The following is a 25616-nucleotide window of genomic DNA, read 5'->3' as shown; positions in this document are numbered from 1 at the left end:
AACGCGCTATTACCAAATGAGTCACTCGCATATGATAGAAATTTTACAAGTGCATTCTGCAATTTCATTAACTATTGTGAAGAAGTTGATATACTTAATAAAGCTTTTTTAATACTTCACTGTCAAGCTTTGCCTTCAGATATTGCTTTAGCCTTCACTCTCCGTAATAGGTGTTGTTTAATAACCGATCTCAAACTGAGACGGTTAGTTATCCCTTATCAAACAGTAAACAGAGCTAACAAATTGCCTACTCTGAAAGAAAAAGTACATGGGCGGAACCTGGGTATCATTGGTCACGCCTATTTTTGGATCTGGTAAATCCGATAGCGTGAACTAAGCTTTCGATTACAAAAGAGGACTCTAGTCGTCAGGTCGCGCATCATATCGCGAGAAACATGGTTTCCGGGCAGGTAATTTGGACTAAGTTAATCAGTTATTTCAAAATATCGTTTTATCAAAGTTTACACGCTAGATGTGCGGCTATAACAATAACAGTTGGCAATAAGTCGTTGTAAACGAGGAAATGACGGCTGTCAAGCAATTTACTTTTTGTTGTAGTTGACCAAAATAAACGTTCCGATTATCCGAGGCTCAATTTTGACTTTTCATTCATTCAGCATCGCGTTCTTTTTTCGCGTTTAATCTGCTCAAATAGTGCATTATGAGTGAAGATCGATAAACTTTACTAGTTTACGAGATTGAGTTCATATTTTAGGTTGCTACTATGGATATAGATCCTATCGCTAATCCTATTACAAATGGTGGCAGCGGAAAAGCCGAAGGTATTAAGACATATTATATTGCCAAGATAGAAGAACTACAGGTAATCCAATTTTTTACCCTGTTAATAAGCATTGATAATTTTAGCTCTGCTATCATTTGGTATTCTATCATTTTACATAATTTGGTACACTCGTCGAATTCCATCCAAGCAAGCCTATCCTTCACATTTGCTATTATTGCTCTGCTAACTAGTAGGCTCTTAAGAAAATAAAAAAATTGCTTTTATATTCAAACAGCCGTTAAACTTAAATTTTCAAGGTTTCAATTAATATTAGAGCTAGTCAGACACATAATTAAGTATAAAAAAACTGTTAATTTGTATAACATTTAATTATAATAGACATAGGGCCTACAATTAAAAAAAGAAGACACTGGTAGAGTACTCAAATTGATAGCTATGACGTTTCAAAATCAAACATATTTCACTAATTTTTAAGTACAGTGGACGGTGTATCTGGGTGTATCTGCCTTATCCTGCCTTACAGTTTTTTCGTCTTTCGAAGTTTAATACCACAGGCGTCCTTTAGCGGGATATTGCCGAAGTCGAGGCTGGGCCGTAGTCTACACACACAAAACAACAACAAAGGTCCATGTAGTTATGAGCAAAAACAAGAGTATCCACCCAAATATCTCACTAATCCGATGAGCAGCACACACAAAAACTAAACCATTCGACAGAGCCACCCATCATGTCAAAATTTTCCAAGCTTCAAGTCATGTCTTGCACAATTCACCTTATGGTTTATCAAAACTTGTCCAAAAGTCCCTATTAATTTGAGACTTTCCAATTGCTGTTTTAGAAATGGTTGCCGCCAGCCTAGCCTAAAAGAAGGAATCAAGAAGTTCGGGAGCACTCAGCAATGCCCCGATAGTTACTGAGATGTTGAATTAGGACGTTAGGCTAGGCTAGCGGCGACCATTTCTAAAACAGCAATTGGACAGTCTCAAATTAATAGGGACTTTTGGACAAGTTTTAATAAACCATGAGTTGTGCAAGACATGATTTAAAACTTGGAATATTTTGACATGATGGGTGGCTCTGTCAATTGGTTTAGTTTTTGTGCGTGCTGCTCATCGGATTGGTGAGATATTTGGATGGATACTTTGGTTTTTGCTCATAACTACGTGGACCTTTGTTGTTGTTTTTTGTGTGTAGACTACGGCAAGGCCTCGGCTTCGGCAATAACCCGCTAAAGGACACCTGTGTTTAATATAGAGTTTTTATGTTGATAGGAAGCTAGCGATCAGGGTTGAAAAAAACCACAGTTTTTATGAAAAAAACCGAAAAAATCAGGTTTTTTGGTTTAAACCGGTTTTTATGATTTAAACCGGTTTTTATGGTTTTTATAATTTTACCAAGGTTTTTGCAATTATAAGTCTAATTAACATCACCTACTATAGCTGCATGATTGAGTATTGAACATACATATGTGGAATCATCTGTTAAAGATGGTACTGTGGGAGTTGTTATAGGAAAAAAGAGAGAAAATGTGGAAATTTCAGAATGAGTCTTACAACAAACATGATCGATGAAATACAGAGCAGAAATCTTATCACATCAAGTGAATATTTTACATACAGCTCTATGTACGTATAAGTAGGAGCTTTAATCCAAGTGATTAGTTGTGTGGTAGTGTAGAGCAGAGCATAATGCAGATGCATTGCTAGTGTTTGGAGCCGTGGCAGATGAGTCAACTTCTATCACCTGAATATTAGCATCACTGTCTAAATTGATGTTTTCAGCTTGACATTTTGCTACGTGAGCTTTAAGCCTATCTGCGTGACCTTGCGTTACCACAGCACACCTATTACGTTTTGCCTTAAAACCTTTGCAATTTGCAGTTCGAGTGAAAAACTGCCAAACGGGATCCTGTTTGCGAGGCATGTTGGAAATTTGAGGCACAACTTTAACTTTCCGAAACACAAAAAACTTGATAAACTGAATTCTAACAATCCAACCACTTTGGCTTGTGCCCAATAAATGAAATATTAGTTTGTAAGCTTAAAGCTTTTGCCCAAAAGGATTTTATTGTTTTAATTTCTAGTTATAAGTAATCCTTTCTCACTGGCCAGACTTGAGAAAGTATTCATTCATGATTAGAGACGATGATTGGATTAGCATATTTCACCTGGTTTTTATATTTCATCAGTAAAAAGATCATCATATCACTTGATAAAACCAATTGAAAATGAAATTCACTAATTCATTGTTGTGCTTGGATTTCATGTAGTTTCAACTCGAGCTCTGCCATCAATTTACTACTGTGTCCTAAATAAACTTCCACAGCTGATAATTACATATAATTGCATTTCTACCGCACATGTACCACTAGGAGCTTAAAATATTATGTTTTTCACAAAAAAATAATGAAAAAACTATAAAAACCGGTTTTTTCAGGCTGGTTGAAACCGGGTTTAAACCAGTTTAAACCACTCGGTTTAAACCATTGGTTTAAACCGAGCCAACCCTGCTAGCGATAGGACTCTTTTTGTAAAATTCTTACAGAATATTGTTTTTGTTAAGACATTCCATCTAGCTTTATTATTTAATGGACAAGACTAAATAAAATTAGTACTTCTATAGGCTGGCTAGAATGTACGAACCACAATGAGCTACATCCATTCTTTGTAAATGCGATTTTAACCATAATCGATTTCATTTTTCTATCAAAGCTCGTTACACTGGTTGAGTGGGAAGGGAGTAATGGTTGTTGTTGACAAAAGTATAAAACTTTTTATCAACATACTAATGGTAGTATGTCATTTTTGTTATTTGATAAAATGTTTTACACAATCAAGTCTGGCATAAATAACTGACTATTGACCTTGTACACTGAAAGGTGCTTGCGCATTCACGTGCATGTACTGTAACTGGATATGGATCAATATCAGATGTATTTTTCTATGTTGTGTTTTTCAAAGTAACATTTTATTACTGGAAATTGTTACTAACCTATTTTGTCAGTGTATAAATATCTAAGTTCACTAGTATATTATCATTAACTAGAAGTGCCATTAAAAGTTAGCTACTCATTGTATTTGTGGTTTAACCTCCCTCTTATTATTCTCTGTTAATGTTGTAGTTGACAGTGACAGACAAAACACAGAATCTTAGGCGTTTAGAAGCACAGCGAAATGAGCTAAATGCTAAAGGTATGTGAAAAAAATATTTTTATGACCTGTTCGTTAGGAAAGACTCAGCTACAAGAGAATAAATGGTATGCAAAAATTTTCATTTTTTATGGCGCACTACGGTTTGTTGAGGATTCTAATAATACCACAACCTGGAAGCTGGTTTATGCATTCAAATGATACATTGTCAACACATTGTCTTTTCACAAGTTATACTAACTGGTGCACAGAGCCTGGTGAAAAATGTTATCAAGTAGTTGATGTCTTCTTTTCATTAGGAACTAGTTTGCTTTTTATTTAAAGTTGAATTTTTTTCTGGCAATGGTACACTCTATAGCGTAGTAGCCCAACTATATCATCGATAACTACTTTGGTTGTTATGGTACACTCTATAGTACATTCTATAGTATACTCTATAGTAGCCCAACTATATCACTAATAACTACTTTGGTTGTTATGCAAAAGTAGTAAAAAGTGTCAACCATCGATGGTTGAATGATGGCTTGTTATCAAGCAGGGCGCTGCCAGTGTTGGACTGATGAACTGGGACTATTTTTAATATGAATACCAATAAGTAGTTTGGTCTGCGGTGATAATTAACTGTTAAACAAAATTCCTTGTTAGGGATTTCTAGACACACTGTTATATTCGTTGCAGTGCGTATGTTGAGGGAAGAATTGCAACACCTACAAGAGCAGGGCTCATACGTAGGGGAAGTTGTTAAGCCTATGGACAAAAAGAAGGTAATTGCAACACTCGTATTCTTAGCTTGTTCACAAACCGCGCTAAAAATCAACAGGAATAGTTGATAAAGTTTACACTTCGTAGCCAGAAAGGGTCCAGATACAATCACTTGTGAGAAATATTTGTGGCATATCACCCATTTTTAAGACAAATACTATAAAGTGGCTTGAGTGTTCGTAAATATTATTAATCAAGTTTTAAAAAGCCACTCAACATCATGTTGTTGGTACCAAATCCAAAATAGAGATAAACATACAAAATCCTGAGTAGTTCTCTTGTTCTTCATTCTAATTATTATCCATTACGAATCACCTTACCCTCAAAGACTAGCTTCCCTTGTTTACTCGGTCAATTCCTTGTCAACAGTGAGACAGTTGTTTAACCTCGAATTGTTTTAGAATGGATAATGTAGAATGAATGATTATCTGTTGGTAGTCTTTTGAAGTCCTTTTGATACTGCAAGTTGGTATTTCAAAATCTAAATATTGTATTGTTTGCACAATAGAAATTGAATTTTGTTGATTCATAAAGCTGTTGGAAAGCTATGCAATAGTTTTCAAGTTTGGAGGAGCAATAATTTACCTGCTATTTTTGTGTTCAATGTGTTGCTCTACATAATAGTATCGCAATATAACCTCACCTGAGACATATTTGTCTGCAGAAGGGCTGCCAGTCAAGATTATCATCACAATGCCACAGGTTTTTACAATTACGCATTAAAATTGTCTACAGCTATTTTGCATTTATGACATAAAATGTTTCATCAGGATTTCTTAGAATGACAAACTCATGAGATATAAGGTGGATAATAACAAATGAAGCATCAGTTGTAAGGCTCCATAAATATAAAACTGTTTCCATTTTTTCCTAGTCTTTTAGCTTTTCCTTTAATCATGTCATCACTGCGTTCCTGTGTTTTGATAAATTTAATCAAATGATTGAGTAATACATGGAAGACTTAAAAGTCGTTTGCTAGAATGTACTATGTTTTATAGCAACTTAGAATGATGTAGTATCATCCTGTAGCACGGCACAGAATGAGACAATTGACAAAAAATGGAACTAATTTTTCCAAGAGAATGTCTCATCATTCTCATGCTTTGTTCATCTCTCTATCCTTTGGTTCATTTTAGGTTCTTGTAAAGGTTCACCCGGAGGGAAAATTTGTAGTAGATTTAGACAAGAATATTGATATGACAGACGTGGTAGCTAATGCTAGAGTTGCCTTGAGGAATGATAGCTATACACTACATAAGATTCTCCCCAGTAAGGTAAGCTCTTTCTACGCCTTTTATTAGTTGTAATTTAGGAGGCTTTCAAACGCTTTTGGTGGTTTGGAATATGTGACCTAGCTGATGAGCCGATGGAAATTTTCTGGATTTCAACTAATTATTTAGTCCGAGTGTCTGGTTATTTTTGTTTGTCCGCGATATTTAACAGTCTATTGTGACAAAGGTTATCGACTAGGATGCCTCGTATAAACCTGTTCCATGACCTCTGCCTTGCTCTCATGATTGTACTAATCAAATGTTGCATTTCTCACTATTTAGAGATGTAGAGAACACAATCTGTTTAGTACAAACCATGTTTGCCAGAGAAACATAAATTTTATATACTGACCAATATAACTCTTCCATCTTTGTGTATGTGCACGCAATAACCAAAGTTAGTATTTACAAATGTATAATAAATGTAGTCACTGACTGAATAAACCTTCCTGTCTGTGTGTGTTATATTTTATCATATGATTATAATGTAGTTAATTCTATTTAATAGATAGATCCCTTGGTTAGTCTCATGATGGTAGAGAAGGTACCTGATTCTACATACGAGATGGTCGGAGGGCTCGACAAACAGATAAAGGAAATAAAGGAAGTCATAGAACTACCCGTGAAGCACCCCGAGTTGTTTGATGCACTTGGCATTGCTCAGCCCAAGGTATTTATACTTGACTTGAGGGGAAGTCCTTATAATAGCCCTATAATTGTTAGATGCTCTTAGGTATTTTTAGATATGTTATTGTTGTTGTGTTTGTCAATGTGTTGGGTATTTTTATTAATGCGCTAGCTAAAGGGGCCAATATAATAGGTTTCGCAGTGGGCTGTTGACTGCCTTTAATTTGAAATCGAAGTTGGGAAGCGCCATGTGTCTTTTTTAAAACAATTTGCTTAAATTACTCGTTATTTAGGATGGTTGTTGTGGTTTAGCTGGGACTGGGTTTATTATTGATCGCACTTGGTTAAAATTTCGCCAAAAAAAACATCGCTTTGTAGTTAAGTGCCTTTCGTGTAGGTATAGTTCTGTATTATTTTCACCATGTTTTAGTTTAACATTTGAGACAATTGAAAAAGAAACTTTTGTTAATGAGATCACTATTTTGCTACAAAGAAGTCGCAAATGGAAGTTATTCATATTGTTGAAAAAATTAAGAAGAGTGCGTAAAACAAAATAATATTAGATATTACTATCATGCAGATATTATTATCTACTAGGTTAGCCGTTTGCTTGGTAAGCAGCCTGTCTCACAGCATAAATGAGTTCAGGTGGAAGCTTTTATGCTGGATCTGATAGATATGAGCATCTTCTTGAACGTCTGCAACCCAGGTCCTGGTACAGTTAACTTCAACAACAATATTTGATCAATCACTTTCTGGCAAACTAGGCTTAAATTTTCCGTATCTGGCCTGTCACTTGAAGAAACGAACTAAAGTCAAAAAAACTAGATGTTAGAGAGGTAAATCTGTTTGCTGTGTAATTTGTATAGCTTTTTTACATTTTACCCTAGAAATGGTTACAGTACTGATAGTAATGTAGTAATGATAGTGAAATGTTATATGCAGATGTATATATTTCGACTATAACTTTCTGTTTTTGAATCCACTGGCCTTGCTATTTTAATGAGAGAGTGCCATTGTTATACACCATCCCAACGCTCACCTACACCTGTGGTATTTATGTGATCAATATTTTTGAAGAGATATGAATTCACATGAGGAACTGTTGTGTAGTTTTGTACAGCTCCGCTGTGTTTTTTCTCTTGCGATTGTCTTTTTCTTATGTAGCCATCAACCAGATTTCTGTCAATCCAATCAGCATACCGTACTTTTCGGACTATTAGCCGCTACTTTTTTCTCATGATTTGAGTCATGCGGCTTATATAAAGGTGCGGCTATTCTGCCTTTTTCTTTCACCGCTAGTGCGCATTAACCGGAATCTTCGGTTAGTGCGCCTCTAGCGGTAAAAGAAAAAACGAAACAATGCCTAACGGTACTGTTCCGCGAGGCACTAGATTAAAAAGCGTCGGCTAATGTAGAGCAATGTCGTGAGGCACTGCTCCGTTTTAAAGAGCAAAGTTGCTGTTGTGTTAAAAAGCACCGTCCTGAGTTCTGCGGCCTATACAAAGATGCGGCCTATGTATTGTTTTATTATTGTTTTTGGAAAATAGGGGTGCGGTTTATATTCCGAAAAGTGCGGTAGTTGTAATTAGTACAGTGTAAAAGTTACATTTGGCTTTGATTTTAAGGTAGCGCTTACCTGAAAAGCTAATCCGAGTTTGTTTTTCTTTTCATGATTCATGCTTTGTAGGGAGTTCTGCTATATGGCCCACCAGGAACGGGAAAAACATTACTAGCAAGGGCAGTAGCTCATCACACAGAGTGCACATTCATAAGGGTCTCTGGCTCTGAACTTGTACAAAAGTTTATAGGAGAAGGTTCAAGGATGGTGAGGGAGCTCTTTGTGATGGCCAGGTAAACCGTGTCATACTAATTTTGTTCATTTGCCAAGTACAATTGATTTGTAAATATTAATTAACCCGTTGATTGCAATACCGCTGGCGAAATTCCGATTTTCTTTGTTCATTTTCCAAACACAGCTATAGTCAAAATTGGGTAAGCCCACCTTGGTGACTAAAGTTAGCTACTTTTATTGAATAACAATCTTTCATTTTTCTTTAATTTTGATGATGCAAACAACTCATATCTACTGAAAAATCTTTTTTTGTAAGTTTTTCATTACATTCAGCTGGTGGTAAACTTGCAACGGTAACATTATTCCTGAAACAAGACCAGGTTGTTAGCGAGTGAGGGTCATGAAGTTAGAAGCATGAATTTTAGGTTTCATATATGCTTTTACTCAATCATTAATAATGAGGACATTTCACTCATTCACCCGATTCTTCCATTTTGGCTTATTTTTTACAATGGTGTTTCGAACCAGTTAAAATATAAGATATATCCGTATAGGGACATTGTCTAAGCATTTTTTCAAGTTAATTTTGGGCATAGCACAATCAGAATACAGTGACATTTAAAGATGTGGTTGCGTCAAATTTGAGTTGATTTTAAAAGAAAATATTTTTTTGTCTATCAGTTGAGATGTTGTTTGTTGTGTTAGGCGATCTCATTGTCAAGATATTTGAAGATTAAAATCGAAAAAAAAATTGATCGCGGTAAAAACACCAAGGCCAAAAAGACATGCCCAGACTTGCCCAAAATGATGTAACGCGTGATACAACCTGTCTCTATCTCTCGTATTCACATCGGCTATTGCAATAACAGTCTTGTCCTACGTGGCACTATTGGCATATATTTTATCTTGTATTTGCTCGTATTGGCTAGAATAAAAATTTAAATCCAGCTACAGATACATTATTACTAATGTCTCAAACGAGGAAAATGAAAAACTTGTGATATTAGCTTCTTCTAAATGCTGTGTAAACATCTTACTACCGACTACCAATTCTACCGGTCTATGGCAATTCTGTCAAGCGAACTATGTAGAATAAGGTCTTTGTATCGGCACATTTCCGTCGCTACCCACACTAATGATATACAGGCCCAAAGGTCCCACCCACATGATGCCCGTCGCCTATCCTGGGGGGGCTGTATATCATTGCCCACACCGAAAACTAGTTTCTTACTAAAATAAGCAAGCCGCGTCTTTGAAAAGAATATGTGGCGAAACCAACTACATCTCTAAAAGTCTTGTACATTGTATAGTCGACTGTCAATGTTATCGAGTCATCATTGGTATCAATTTGTAGAAAAAAAATTCACTGGTCACATTTGATTCAAGTACTGAACAAATGGTCGAGCTATGCAAAAGTGCCTGTCCATGCAGCTCTGATTGCACTTCATAAATCCATCTATCAGACAAGATTTCAGCACAGGTGTCAATGGGGCTATGATGTATTCAATGTTCTGCAAATCATGTTTTGCATTATCTTCAACAATATTATTTTATATAATTTTACAACAAAAAGATTTTCATCTTGGCATAAAGCTTTTATTAAAAATATCCATCCAAGTCGTGGCCACTCACATAGTTTCAGCTCATACAATAAGACAAATTCATCTACTGCAGCAAACTCAAACAAAACATCATGGTTTATGCAGCACACATTCAAGTCTCTTTCCCATTTATGGCAGTTTCCACACTGACAAAGCTGCTTCGGCTGGTGGGACCACATAAACATCCTGTAATCAATAAAACAAATGCAATAAATATATGTCATTCATAGATATGTCATTCGAATGCGTATCTACCGAAAGCTTTCAAATTGGGAGTTACATAGATTGCGAGTGTATTTTTAAAAATTAATAAATCTTTAACAAAAGCATAAGTGCGCCAAGCCAACGATTCGAAGCTTTGGTTCTGGAAGTTAAAGATGTGCATTGATCAATCGATTTTCTTCACTTTCTACAATTGAGAAATGAACATCTAATGTCAAATCATAATTCTAATTTACTAGCTATAACTGCCAAAGAAAATTTGAAGCAAATATAGTTAGGTGAAACGATAAAAAATTATAAACCGATGATTGGTGATAGCAAAAAGTTATAATTCTATTAGTACATGTATTAATGAGTACAAAAATTATTACCTTTAGTATATTCATCAATCTAAGCCATTGTATTGCTAGATGCTACGGATTAAAAAGGAGCCGTCAATAACTCACTGTGCATACGTATCTCGCACGCGCAGAAAATTACATTATAATCTCAAACAGGGAATTATAATCTGAATGTAAACTCAACAGTATATCTATAGGAGACTCAAAGTAAAAGATAAATTTACCTCCATTCTCCTATCTTCCTCTGTAGCACTTTAATTACCTGATGCTCAGAAAACTCGGAGTCATCTCCGCAGTAACTTTACAGTAATTTGTACAATTTTGTTGTTCGTCAATAAAATGCTTTGATCGAGTAATTCATTAAAGTAACGAGGTTAATTAATTTAGTAAATATCGATGTCCATACGATTTAATAATAGAGTAAATCTCTAAATTTGAGATCCCAGACAATGCGTTTTAAGAAAGATAACATTACAACATACATGTATATAAAAAATTTGTGCAGATGATTGGCTAATGGAGCGATCTTATATTTATCTCTCATGGACTCTTTTCAGATGTATCACTAGTTACGTCACGAATGAAGCACCCTCTCAAATCTGAGCTTTTTAAAAGATGGCCTCATTCAAACGCATATATCTCTGGACAGGGTTGGTCTACTAAAACAAAAATGACATCAAATTGTAGCTGATGTTTTAACCTTTTATTGGTCTTAATTTCATTAAATCGACCTTTTTGACGCAACCACATCTTAAAATAAGTGATATGTGGTTTATAATAACTTTTAATTGCTATTTAAAAAAGAATGAAAGGTATGAAAAAACTGAATACTATACTTTTATATAAAAATATTCGAGATGATAATCATTTGTTTGCTATTTCACCTGCATAAAAGTAAAATTAATTTTATAAGATTTGTAATTATGTTAGGAAGCATGTTTTAATCAGTTTGAACCAGTAGAATGTTAAATATTCAGTGAAACAAAATTATATTTCTGAAAGCATGATTACCAAATTTAAACCTACACTGTGCAGAATTTGGAACAAAAATGTGACAGTGAATGGGCTAGATCTATTCTGTTACGTGAGCCTATCGTAGTTACTATGATTTATTATGTAATGATTTATTTTCAGCCGCTATTTCTGTTTCATCCAAAGTTGTTATCGGAGATATATTGTATAGTCATTTTTTTCTGTTTGTTTTTCCAATAGGGAGCACTCTCCCTCCATCATATTTATGGATGAGATAGACTCAATTGGTTCATCACGCTTAGAGGGCAGCTCTGGTGGTGACAGCGAGGTGCAGCGGACTATGCTTGAGCTTCTCAACCAGCTCGATGGCTTTGAGCCTAAACAGAACATCAAGGTACTCTTGTCTGTGTCCAGTCTTCCTAGCTTATAGCTCACAGCTCGCTCCTGGGTTTATGTTTGCATAGCATATTAGAAAGTTCCACCCACTATATTTTCTCTTGGTAAATTTATGGTAATGAACCCTATTGATCATTCTTGCTTGAAATATTGAGGCAGGTGAACATGTAGTCCTGATATTTTGCACTCGGATAAAACCTTAACAATAAGATGCGTGGAACCTGACTCACCAAGTCAAAGTTTGAGAGTTGTTTGCTCACAGTAAATATTTCATATTGCTCCCAGTTGTTGTCCTTGTCATCATAAGGGTGACTTTATTGATTCAGTCTTTTTGATTAACTTTGTCACTTTAATCAGACACTTAAATTTACTTCTGACACGTCTCACTAATCAAAGCATAAGGCCCGGTAAAATAAGTCCAGTTCATACATTTGTCCAGTTGAGCTACTGGTTTAATATTTTAATCATTTATTTGTTTAGGTAATTATGGCTACTAACAGAATAGATATCCTCGACTCAGCCTTGTTGAGGCCAGGTAGAATAGACAGGAAGATAGAATTTCCTGCACCTAATGAGGAAGCTCGAGCTGATATTCTAAAGATTCACTCGCGCAAGATGAATCTGACGAGGGGCATAAACCTTCGTAAGATCTCCGAAATGATGCCAGGGGCAAGCGGTGCTGAGGTGAAGGGAGTTTGTACAGAGGCAGGCATGTATGCGCTGAGGGAAAGGAGAGTGCATGTGACCCAAGAGGATTTTGAGATGGCTGTGGCCAAGGTTAGTTGTGTATGAAAATAATTGTAGAAATTTGTCTAGTGCAACAGTTGAAGTTATCTTACTGTCTGTTGTAAGTTGCAGAAAAAATTGGTTGTTTATCTTATTACCTAAAATTTATGGATGATTAGGAATAATTTGAAAATGCAGTTTTACTGCTTTAGAATTTTCACATGTAGCGGCCATTGAAAAATATGTTTCTTATCTAATTATAATATGCGAGAGTATCAGGTTAAACAATATAGACTGCTAGACACTATAGACTTGCTAGACACTATAGACTATTACTAGACACTATAGACTATCGCTAGACACTATAGACTATCGCTAGACACTATAGACTATCGCTAGACACTATAGACTATCGCTAGACACTATAGACTATCGCTAGACACTATAGACTATCGCTAGACACTATAGACTATCGCTAGACACTGTAGACTATCGCTAGACACTGTAGACTATCGCTAGACACTATAGACTATTGCTATAGACTATCACTAGACACTATAGATTATCGCTAGACACTATAGACTATCGCTAGACACTGTAGACTGTCGCTAGACACTATTGCTATAGACTATCACTAGACACTATAGATTATCGCTAGACACTATAGACTATCGCTAGACACTGTAGACTATCGCTAGACACTATAGACTATCGCTAGACACTATAGACTATCGCTGGACACTATAGACTATCGCTAGACACTATAGACTATCGCTAGACACTGTAGACTATCGCTAGACACTGTAGATTATCGCTAGACACTGTAGACTATCGCTAGACACTGTAGACTATCGTTAGACACTGTCGACTATCGTTAGACACTGTCGACTATCGTTGACACTATTTACCACAAAAAATGCACAAAATCTTTTCTTAGAAATTATAAAGTTGCTTGTTATTTTGTTGTTATCCCTGTCCATATTTTTTAGCATCTGGTGCATCTCAAGCTATTAGAAATATATTATTTTAGTTTTGCTGACTTTTGACCACTAAAGTCATTGCTCTTTTTTCTTGCAGATAATGCTTAAGGACTCTGAGAAGAACATGTCTATCAAGAAACTTTGGAAGTAAAGAATCCGTCTTATTTGTAATTATATCTTAATTGTAATTATATTTGAACTACTGAATAAAAATATATTCCATTATAGCCCATTTTCATTATGGCAATTCTCGCCTCACTTCCCATAAACTACAGCAGCCCAAGCAGTAAATAATAGGCATTGGTGGAGAAAATAATGTGACTGGCTGGCTGCTATAATAGTTAGAGGCACTAGAATACATTGACAATGGAAGACAACTTCAACTGACAATAAATTAATTGCTTAGTTGTCTCCAGCTTGCTAACATATGCACATATGTACAAAGGGAGAGCTCATAGAACGTGTTGACAGCCTAAATATATACAGAGAGCACCATAGTCAGTCCCTTCATTATACCCTAACAAACAGTAATCATCAAAAAATCATTTAGGAATTGTTCAAACATCATGGAATCACACCAGTTCCAATGGAAAACAAATTTTACTTAGGGTAGCGTGGCGAAATGCTTTCTAGGGATGACTGCGATTGTCTCCTATACGATCCAGGTCCTGCCATTGCTTGCACATTAAACAGCTTATACCAGCCAAAGACTATATTGCTTAAGTCAAGGTCGTCTAGTCTCACTTGACACACCCCCATAAAAACTTTTCTTTCATTCAGTCTACCGTAGTCACCCCAGACCATAACCTAAAAACAGAGACCGTCATGAAAAGGCATGGAAGTTTGCATACTCATGGAGTACAACATAGAAACAACGCAACAATGAGCTTGTTAGTGACACCCTTTTACTGGTTTACGCTACCCATGACAGTCACCTGATTGTGAGATTGCGACAAAATATTTAGTTGTTTGTAAGTACCTTAACTTCTATTCGGATGCAAGAGACGCTATCATATAGGCTTTTACAGTTGATTGTCAGGGTAGCCAAAGGATATAAAATAGCAGCAGCTTCTGAAGTGAAGCATCAACTTAAAGATATAAATTAGACAAATACAGTAACTGTTATTTTCATTGCAGAAGCACAATGGGTTACAGCTATACTGACATGAAGCATTTTTTGCATGTATGGCTCCATAAAGGTGAGAGTGCAATCGAAGAATGGCTCCTTGGAGTTTCCTTTGGACCTAGAGGTCTTCATCTTTTCTACGCAAGTCTTTCCATCCATGAGATAGACTTTGGCATATGTGCCTGCAGTAATAACGCTATCATGAAGCGATTATTTAAAAAATTACGTATGCAATTATATCAAAGAACCAAATGTGAGTCTGATCTAACCTAGCAAGCTAGGCTGATTGATCTATTTGTTTAGTGGTGCAATACCTCCAGCTTCAGCACTTACTTGGCAATTTGCTGGAACCTAGCTTTGGCTGAAGCTCCTTAGCCTTTACTACCTCGACCTCTAGTCGACCTTTCTTATCACTCAGGCCTAGCTGGATGAAACCAATGCATGAGGTGCCAAGCACCTGCCGTCCAACTACCTGCCCCATTCCTAGATCACTTATAAAGTCGTTCAATCCCTCACTGCCATTCTTTGGTTGAGCCCATCTACACAATAACAATAGGAATTATACCAAACGTAAAACACTGCAGTACTTTTTTTGCAGATTTTTTTATTCCATTACCTTTTCTTGACGACAAGTCTAGTTTGAATGGGTAGATTAGTCACTAACACCACAACACCCTGAAGACAAGAGAGGAGGTAGCGAATTTCTATGTTAGTGCCTAGCAGAAGTGGAGTGGCAATCTGAGAATGGAAGCAGATCACAAGACAACCAGATAACAAATACAAAACACTTTACCACCTACAACCAACCATATGTGTGAATTGACTGGCAAACAAATAAGTGCAGGGATAGACAACACTCGCAAGCAGCTAGATGCCGACATGAAGCAATGCAACTGATATTGCACTCTTCTCTTATTGTAAAGAAACCATAAAAATGTAAGACAATTTTTCACGCATCACATACGGTTGCATTGGGTCCGCCTTCTGGATAGACCCTAGAGAATTTCTAGCAGAACTGTTCAGATGAGTCATATCGGGCCTATGACCAAAAGGAAATGATGACCATTGTTGTGCCTGGCCCGTTGAGCTGTGATTGCTCGTAGATGACTGATAGCCCGAGTCATGGTACGAGTTCTGAAAGCTGGAATTATGAGATGTGGGCGGCGCTGCGACAGAGTTAGAAGCATGAGGATTTCTAAAAGCTGGATTAGATATAGCGGCAACTATTTCATTGACCGGCAATCCTCTGCGGGGATCCGCTCTTCTGTGAGCACCTATCTGGTTTAGCCGCTCCCTGTCAAGAGAAAACCATTCTGCTCTCTACAATCACACTAATGCTCGTTATCAGCCTGGCCAACTATATTGCGCTTGTGGATATTTAGTGAACAGTGCCTGACATGCATAGATTTCATTCCCTAGCAAACATAAAATACTGCAAAAAAAATAAAACTGATGCTTTATGTTATGTTTGCTGTCAGCATTAACAGGAGTTGCTTTCTCACATCAAGCTAATGGCAACTTGCAGCATTCACCAAAGTTGTTAATGAACCGGTAAGCCTGTTGTAGCTTACCCACTTCAGGAGTTTTATCCTGAAGACAAGTGGACCATAGTTTGTGGAATCATCCTCGGTATTGACTTACAAATATCACTGCTTAATTTTTAATATACAGTTCTGTAATCTTTTTACCAAAGGTGTTTCTGATTTAAGACTGTGTAAGATAATTTTGATGTTTAGTGGTGACTATTGACCCCTGAAAAGAAGCAAGCTCAGAAAATAACTGAAAACTAATAGAGCTGAGGCCATAAGCTTATAATTACATATCTTATTCATTAACAGTAGCTGATTGGTCAATGCTGGGTAGAATAAAAGTTTCAGTGTACAATATTGCAGCAAACTAATAGTATTGCAAATGATGAGTAAAATGAAAGAAGTACAAACCCAATGGTATTCAAGTCCAAGCTGTAATAAAAACAGACGATTGCTAAAAAATCCTCTCTGTGTCAAATGAGTAGCTGTACAAAAAGTTCGACAAGTTGTTTAAAAAATCTAAGCGCATCGGCGTATTCTATCTGCAACCTTCTGTCTAAAACACTCGTGTTAAAATTTATTGTTACGCTAACAAGCCTCGGGTTCAGACATCTGAAGCATTTGGGTAATTTAGCGATGTTTACAGCCAGTCAGCAACTCGATTGTTTGGAACTCTGTCTATGTGTGTAATAGCTATTATTATGGTAAAAATGGCATGCGAAGTTACACATACTTTTAGAATTTGACATGTTTGACTAAACAAAGCTTCCCATTCTTGAAAACTCACAAAAATTAGCCAAGGTCGTGGTAACACAAGGTACAAATCGACTCACACTGAATTGTCATTCATATCGGTCTGATGAGGTGAACGAAATCCACTTGCTGACATCTGTGCCCTTGCCAAGCTATGGATCAAACAATTAACAAAATGACAAACAGGCAGACTTAACTTTCCGATGTATCTTAACCCCAAATCCCTTTTTTTTCTTTTTTATATTAAAGGGTTTGGGGTTTGGTCTGCTTTTAATTATAACACAAAACTTATCTATCTCAATTTTAGGTGGAAGTGACTTTGAACAAAAAACACTTTTACTAGAATGTTAATGTCCATAATCCATAAAAATGTTTTTAAAAATACGAAAAACAGAAAAAGAAATTACTAAAACAGTAAATAGTGAAAGATAAATAAGTGGGTTAAGATACAGATGTAGGTATCACATATAAGAGCTGTACAGGGTCGCAAAAAACTTAATAAGGAAATCTGTTGAGCTGCTTTCATAGAAAAACAAGATCCCAACTTACTCCGCCTTTGTTGCTTCGTTGGTCAAAACTTCTCTGGTGAATTGCATATGTGTGCAATAGGTGATAGGTGCAATTACTAGCCAATGCCTTGGTTAGCTATGAGAAACATTTCGGCAACAAGATATTAGTGTCACCGACAGCGTAAGAAAGGTGGAAGGCGGAGTCTGCGACAGAGAACCAAAGGTAGGCAGGAAAGAATTGAGCATCTATATCAACTACAGAACCAATAGGCAAGCTCAGTCAATCAGAAACTTCCAACCAATAGTTAGAGAGAAATATCTGGCCAATCACAACTCACTCATCTTCATAGAGTGAACTCTCTAAACTTGTACAACTCATTGCCATCTGAGATTGCATGCTAGTGTCACTAGAACGTCTCAAATCTGATAGGTTACTGACATCGCTGCCGCGTCGAGCATCGAACATGTCGTCACAATTATAAATGTTGTTATTTGGATAATGATCGTTGAGAGGAAAAGCTTGCGATGCTCTCTTCAATCCTTCAATTCGACTACTGAGGTGAGCAAATACCTGCTTCCTGAAAATTGCGAATGCATATGCAATTTAAATATATTTCCAAGCTAGCAATTACGTCATACCCAGTAATCACTGAAGTGACTACATTATCATTATTATGAATTCTTACATAATTGGAATTATTTATTTCATAAATTGGGCTAAATAAATAAACTGGGCTAAAGTTAAAAAGAGGTAATCGAGAATGGCAAACTTACACAGCCGTAAAACGTTAGATGAATTTTAAAAATAGCTATAATCTTTTATTTTCATTGTCAAATTTACCTTGGTATAGGCCAACCTAACAGTTGTTTTTAGAAATCTTCTTTTGTTTCAAATAAACAAGTTTGTCGTGAGAAATACTTATGAAATTGCATTTCCTCCTATTTTGTTCGTTATGCTAAAGAGTTGGTAGACAGTTGTGAAAGCATCAAGCTAGGATTGTCTTGCAGTTAAATCTCAACTTTGAAAAGAATTCTATAATTATCAGAAACTGACACTCGAAAAAATATAGACGATTAGGCTGTGGTAACAATATCAGCAATACTGGTAGCATTAACAGTCACAGTAACAACCGCAGTGCCAGTAGTACGAGTGGTAGTATTACCAGTATTAGTGGTAGAGTACTGTGAGTAGTATCACCAGTAGGGGTATTGAGAGTAAAAATAAAAACACTAATAGTAATAGTTCAAGTGGTAACAGTACTAGTAGTAGACGAGGTAGCAGTAGTAGGAGTAACAGTACCAGTAGTAGTAGAGTTAGCAGTAGTTGGAGTAACAGTACCAGTAGTAGTAGAGGTAGCAGTAGTAGGAGTAACAGTACCAGTAGTAGTAGAGTTAGCAGTAGTTGGAGTAACAGTACCAGTAGTAGTAGAGTTAGCAGTAGTTGGAGTAACAGTGCCAGTAGTAGTAGAGTTAGAAGTAGTAGGAGTAACAGTACCAGTATTAGTAGAGGTAGCAGTAGTAGGAGTAACAGTACCAGTAGTAGTAGAGGTAGCAGTAGTAGGACTAACAGTACCAGTAGTAGAAGAAGTAGCAGTAGTAGGAGTAACAGTACCAGTAGTAGTAGAGGTAGCAGTAGTAGGAGTAACAGTACAGTAGTGGTAAAGGTAGCAGTAGTAGGAGTAACAGTACCAGTAGTAGTAGAGTTAGCAGTAGTTGGAGTAACAGTACCAGTAATAGTAGAGGTAGCAGTAGTAGGAATAACAGTACCAGTAATAGTAGAGGTAGCAGTAGTAGGAGTAACAGTACCAGTAGATAGTAGTCGCAATATCGATTACAGTTTGATTAATTGTTATCATTGCAATTTCAGAGTGGTGTTATGTTGATACACTGAACGACTTACACATACTATATACTTGAATTGCTGCCACGAACTATTAGCAAATCAAGATGAACCTTCAGGTCTAAAGTAACTCAAAGTGATAACATGACTTACGCATTGGATGAATCACTAGACACCGAGCAGACGCTGCCATCATTTGAATCCTTGCTAGTTTGTTTGTTTAGTCTGTGCGTCCGTCTATCGTGGAAGACATTTGAGTCGGGTCTCATGCGTCTCTCGTAAGGATCTAGAAACACCAGCAATGTTAGCAAAAAGAAGACAGTTTAATTTGATTCATGGACAAGACCACTTAACGGACAAGACCGCTTTTACACGTAGTCTTAATGTTGGGCAAGGTGTTAAACTGACGGCGCATTACTATATTGTCTTAGGTAACAAGTTATTTCTGCATTTGTGTTGCAAGTTTTAAAATTATGCTAAAAACTATGTCAAGAATATTTATATTTATCCCTCCACACACATGGCAAACATCGTTTACTACTCTGTAACACCAACATACTGCATCCACCATCATATGTTTCAGTTTATAAACTTTCTGTTACTACAACCTACAATTCACTATCACAACTCCTCCGCAATACTATTAGATTACCAACTTTCAAAACACGCCTGTTCAACTTGATAATAATAATAATTTCCGATTTCTGGCGTTTCCTTTTTTCTCTTTGGCATGTCATGAAAAACATCAGTTTGTTGGTGATTACCAATGCCAATAAAAATTTATATATACATGCAAAACAATGTTTAAAGGATAGAAATTCCATAACATAGTTGAATTACTGACAACGACTAGCAAACTATTCAAATCTTTCACTATATATTACATGACAAGATATTACATGACAAGATATTACATGACAATATATTACATGACAATATATTACATGGCAATATACTACATAACAATATATTACATGACAATATATTACATGACAATATATCACATAACAATATATTACATGACAAGATATTACATGACAATATATTACATGACAATATATTACATGACAATATATCACATAACAATATATTACATGACAAGATATTACATGACAATATATTACATGACAATATATTACATGACAATATATCACATAACAATATATTACATGACAAGATATTACATGACAATATATTACATGACAATATATTATATGACAATATATTACATTACAATATATTACATTACAATATATTACATTACTATACATTACATGAAAATATATTGCATGACAGTATATTACATGACAATATATTACTTGATAATATATTACATGACAATATATTACATGATAATATATTACATGACAATATTTTACTAAGGGCGGTTGATTGGCACACGTGATAGAGTGTCGGCCTACCTGGATAAATGTTGCTACTCAAATACTATATGAAGCAGTATTTTAACCTCTAACGCGGCCATGCATGGGTACGGCTTTTATTAATATAAATGAACACTTATAAGGACTCTAATATGTCCATTTTTTCTTGTTAATTTAGTTGCTCCGTCACTTCTAGCTATTATGAATTAGTGTTTGGCAGACCTTATTTAAATTTCACCATGATTTAGCTATGTTCATTTATTCGTCTCAAGCCACATTTGAAGGTTGTTAAAAATATTAGATAGTACAGAATTCAAACTCTCAGTCTTCAGCTCGGTTGACCTGCACGGTAAGTCCTGCACCAATCAATTTTCATGATTTTGGAATAATTGTACGTATAGTTATTACATCTGATGATCTCCAACTGAACATTAGACTGTCAAGATGCTAGTAGCAGTATATATTTGCCTATGTACAACAGATCTGCTCATGCACCTTATTTAGTTTAGCTTCATCGCAGTAAACATGAACTTATACAACTTTTTTGTAGATTTTATAAAAAGAAATCGGTATTTTCTATCATTTGCGATCGTCTTTGACGTTTGAGGTGATCTGATTGCCAGGATGTTTTCAGACTCATTTAAAATTAAATTCAAGTTTCAAAATTTTTTCAAATTAAAAAAAAATGATCTCGATTAAAACGCTAAGAAAAATATTCATGCGAAATGATGTCACTTGTTGCTATCGTTGCTATAGCCGCTATCGGCTATTGCCTTCAAGTTGTAGCGTTATAAGTCTCTATCCTGTCCGTTCCTTTGCGACTATAAACGTTATAATTGAACTTTCGATTGATCTAGGCGTTTAAATCACGAGCAGATTTTATCAATTTTTATGTTGAAACATCCTGGCAATCAGATCACCTCAAACATAAAAAACAATTGCAATTGATAGAAAAATACCGATATTTTCTGATAAAACTTGAAAGATTCAGTGTAAGATCATCTTTAAATGTCAACCATGTGATGTTCACCAAATTTACCATTTATTTGGTTATTGCTGCCTCCATATTCACGAGTTCCCATCCTGGTATTCATCCTTCTATCAGGATGAATACCAGAATCTGACATGCTGCCTTCATGGTGTGGCTCTTTGTTTCTCATGTGAGGTGGTAAGGCGTGTGATGGCCCAGGTCTCCTGCCAGGACTCCGACTTTCCATTTGAGATGTAAATTCACTGCAAGTCATTCATTCTCATTGTAACGACAAACCAACACAAATGAACTTATTGAATGATTATTAAACTTATTGGTCATCTGAGTCATAAAAAATATGCCAGTGAATAGTAACGCTACGTTGGCTAGGCTGCTAAAATATAACAGTTCTGTATTGTTTTACAAGTTGTTTTTATTCATGATCGAAGAGTAGGAATACGACTGGTTGTTTCGGAAAAGCTCCTATTAGTTTGTTTTGTTTGTTCTGCATTGAGCGCTCTCCTAGAGTCAAGGTTAATGTAAAAGTTGCCAAAAGTCCTATGATTTTGGCTTCAACAAAACAGTCACTAAGCTTGAAATTAAGAAAATGCTTTTCACTTATACATGTATGTTTGGGCAAGCCCTCGAAGGTTGGGAGTTATGTATGCTTAGCTTACTACAAGCAGAGGCTATGCATGTTTTTTAATAGAAACAATGTCTCTGTGATCTTAACTGGATGTGTCTGTGTCCAGTGGCAAATACACCTCAATGACTAGAGAGAGACATGCCCAGTTGTAAAGAATAATTTAAGTTGGGGTTCAAGTTGGGGTTGTGACCTTTTTTTTGGAACTGAACACCAACTTGTTGCTTCTAACAAGAAGGCACCTTTTCAAAAAATTTGTTTTCTGTTACAGTATTATGTATGTTAATCCTTCATCGAACCATCTTGTTCTCACCTTCATTTGCTAGTTTTATGTTTTTAAGGCAAGGAAGCTCAATAATATACTTTTATATATACATGTAATTATCTATATATGGAAGTCTCAAAGTCTGTCATTCAGTCTTCCCAGCTATAACCATTAAAATCTAGGAAGGAAAGATCCGTGTCTTGCTGAATTTGATCTCGGGACCTCTCGATCACCAGGTGATAAACTAACCAATTAAGCTAAACGAGATGCAACGGTTTCAGTAGGCAATACATAGACCTATTAACTATACTATTACTGTATAGTTAATAGGTCTATGAGGCAATATGAGCCACTATCTCAGTTAAAATACGCTTAGCAATCTGCACTACGCAACGCCACTAAAGCTTGCTCTCACAACTCTTATTAGTAAATTTAACAATATGGATAGTACCTTACTCAAGTTAGTCATTGGCCATATGCAAGGCTAATGGCAAGTGGCAAGCAACTACATTACCTACCACTGTTTATAAACTGTTGTTAATACTCGTGCAACGCCCGCCATTTTGGCTAGTACAATATAACATTTCCTTTGCTTTTATGATACATTGTAGAGTATGAATATATATAAGTAGTTCTTATTCATAGTCACACTTATTTTCATAATACACAGGAATAGAAATATTTTTTAGTTCAGAACTTGTTAGTCTCATTGGAGTCATCTTAATGAGATTAAATTAATTGACATATGAGAGTAAATTCATGTGTGAACTTGATCACAGAACAAATCTCAAAGTATTATTGTATTTTTTCAATTCAACTCCCTAACCACTAACCACGCCACCATTCAATCCTTGATCATATATTATTGTATATTGACAGAAGCCAAACAAATGAACAAGTAAAAAACAGTAGCATTCCTAAAACATTAGAACTGCACACTAGAAACGATGTAGCTAAATATAGTTCTTATCTGCAAACTTCACTGTTATTAAAATATCAGTTAATAAAAGTGCATGAAGTCTAGAGGAACTAGGATATAATACAGCAAAGAGTTGTCTCATCTTTTTTCAATGATTGACCAACTAAAAAAAGGAGACAGCTGTTAAATTTGTTCTTGATAATTTACTATGTCATAGTCTACCGTAGTTCTTTGAAATAATGTGACAAGTTGTAGGGCCCAAAACTTTAACAATATTTAAGTTTGAGCGTTTGGTAAACAGGTCATGAAATCTTTATCAGTTTCTTAAAAACTGGCATAAAATTGTGACAACACGAGTTGAAATACATAATATTATTGCAGTTAAAGGCAAGTTGTCAAAAAATGCAAAAATGGCCAGCGGTTATATTGTTTGTAGGAACTTTATTCTAAAGAAAGAAAAATATATCAATAATTACCGCATCAGAATTCTTCCAAAGGTTTGTAGATTCAATTTTAACATTACCCACTGTTATGTCCAAACTGCCAACTTGATCTGTAACAATTCTTTGCCAGTTCCATCACACTACAAACTCATTGTTGTTATTAGCCAAGATTCAAATTAATTGCTTGTCTGCCCCTGTCAACTTGTATGTCAGCGGTGAATACACTGGTCGAGTAGTAACTGAAACTATTGTAATGCTGATATTGTAAACGAGTGTTACATGTACTCTCACCTCAACTTTTTCTTCGAACGATTTGGTCTTTCAGACTGAGTGGACTGCATGCTAAATCCTGACATCTCTGATGTGTCACTCATGAACATATCATCATCAGGGCTGACTGCAGATTTGAACAATGCTTGTTTAACCAATGAGAAGATTGAAATTTTAGGATTTGAAGCGGCTTCTTAGATGTATGAGCAAATAGAGAGTGGCATTACAAGAACTGCATACCAGCAGTTTTTTCTAGATAATTTTTAATAGCCTATAATGGGTTAATAAATCAAAATTAGTCACAAGTACGGAAACCTTTGCAAAGTCCTGACTCCCTGCCAATCAATATTCAGATATTTTGTCAACTTTTTGCTACCAGTAAACCTTTATTAAAGCGGTAACTTTCCACAATTTGCTATAGGTTAATGACAGCATTTGTGGCGCTCTGGCGTCTAAAATCAGAGAATTTTTGTCCACAAAGTTTGATGCCAGTTGCCAGTCCAAAAGGGCTGACAACTTGATTGAAAAAGCAGAGCAATCCACAACTTAGCACTTTAGTATACAACATAATCCACAAAAATAGAATTAGTCAGCGGATCCTTGATAGTGTTCAGATGTAATCACTTATATATATATACAGACTTTGTAATCTGATAGTGATCTTGTGGCAGTGTTCCTGGTGTAATCAGATACCAGACATATAGACATATAGACAAACTTTGATAATTTCAAACAAGCTATATCTATTTCATTGCTGTTCTAAGTTCGCTATTGCGACCAAGTTGATTAAAACAGATTTTCGAAAAATCGATACACTGTTAGTATTTATGCAATATCTCGAGAATCAATGCAGATAATATTTTACTGAAAAGTGCATATTATTTATTACAGAATTCTCTACAAGATAAGTATAAAGTTGTTTAGTGAACTTAATCTCACAAAATTTTTGACGCTGCCTTTGCATTGAATGTGGTGAATTTTTTTATTGCCATGGCGATTGCGATCTGGTTTTCTTGTTTTAAAAAACAATTAGAAATGGAATTGCAAAAAGATTTTTAATTAGTTGCACCTGATTGGCAACAAGGTTGTTTCGTTGGAAACAAAATTTGATTGGTCTAGCTAATATGTAGGCTTTGCAATAAAAAGAAAAGTGAAACCCTATTGATAAGCCGATACATCGGCTTACAGCCTGTACTTCTATTACCGCGGTAGCCGATACATCGACTTATGGTAGAGAAAGAGATAATTGCAAACAGTTAGCAAATGTATGTTTTTATCTTTTGCAAAAAACTAATACTAAAATATAACAGATTTTTACTAAACTGGTAATATTGACTGGCAACCGTGAGTCAATTTATAAGAGTTGATAGCTAAACTTTA

The 25616-nt window shown here is 35.7% G+C and overlaps 3 protein-coding genes across 3 annotated transcripts in view; 1 reads left to right on the top strand and 2 right to left on the bottom strand.

Annotated features, from left to right (window-relative positions):
• Positions 1-361: 361 nt before the first annotated feature.
• Positions 362-13814, top strand: LOC137391834 (26S proteasome regulatory subunit 8). Its single transcript, XM_068078377.1, has 10 exons — positions 362-410; positions 716-823; positions 3867-3936; positions 4573-4658; positions 5793-5930; positions 6436-6597; positions 8245-8408; positions 11726-11879; positions 12362-12658; positions 13685-13814. The coding sequence occupies exons 1-10, from the start codon at positions 396-398 to the stop codon at positions 13736-13738; spliced, it is 1248 nt and encodes a 415-aa protein (XP_067934478.1). The 5' UTR covers positions 362-395; the 3' UTR covers positions 13739-13814.
• Positions 13815-13816: 2 nt separating this feature from the next.
• On the bottom strand, positions 13817-15717 carry LOC137391836 (regulating synaptic membrane exocytosis protein 3-like). The gene is made up of 4 exons (XM_068078378.1): positions 15678-15717; positions 15047-15252; positions 14753-14895; positions 13817-14394 (listed from the first exon to the last, which is right to left on the bottom strand). The coding sequence occupies exons 1-4, from the start codon at positions 15683-15685 to the stop codon at positions 14188-14190; spliced, it is 564 nt and encodes a 187-aa protein (XP_067934479.1). The 5' UTR covers positions 15686-15717; the 3' UTR covers positions 13817-14187.
• Positions 15689-25616, bottom strand: part of LOC137390360 (regulating synaptic membrane exocytosis protein 2-like) — a gene marked incomplete at its 3' end in the record, with an annotated part of 69227 nt that continues 59299 nt past the window's right edge. The window contains exons 25-30 of the mRNA XM_068076693.1: positions 24258-24363; positions 21774-21959; positions 19498-19590; positions 17843-18082; positions 17076-17147; positions 15689-16007 (exon numbers count right to left, since the gene is read on the bottom strand). Of these exons, the coding sequence (XP_067932794.1) occupies positions 15689-16007; positions 17076-17147; positions 17843-18082; positions 19498-19590; positions 21774-21959; positions 24258-24363 (1016 nt within the window). The remainder of the gene's footprint in view (positions 16008-17075; positions 17148-17842; positions 18083-19497; positions 19591-21773; positions 21960-24257; positions 24364-25616) is intronic.

Source organism: Watersipora subatra, chromosome 3, assembly GCF_963576615.1.
Source record: "Watersipora subatra chromosome 3, tzWatSuba1.1, whole genome shotgun sequence".
Lineage (NCBI taxonomy): Eukaryota > Metazoa > Bryozoa > Gymnolaemata > Cheilostomatida > Watersiporidae > Watersipora > Watersipora subatra.
The sequence above is the reverse complement of the archived record's forward strand: the minus strand, read 5'-3'. Positions and strand labels throughout refer to the sequence as shown.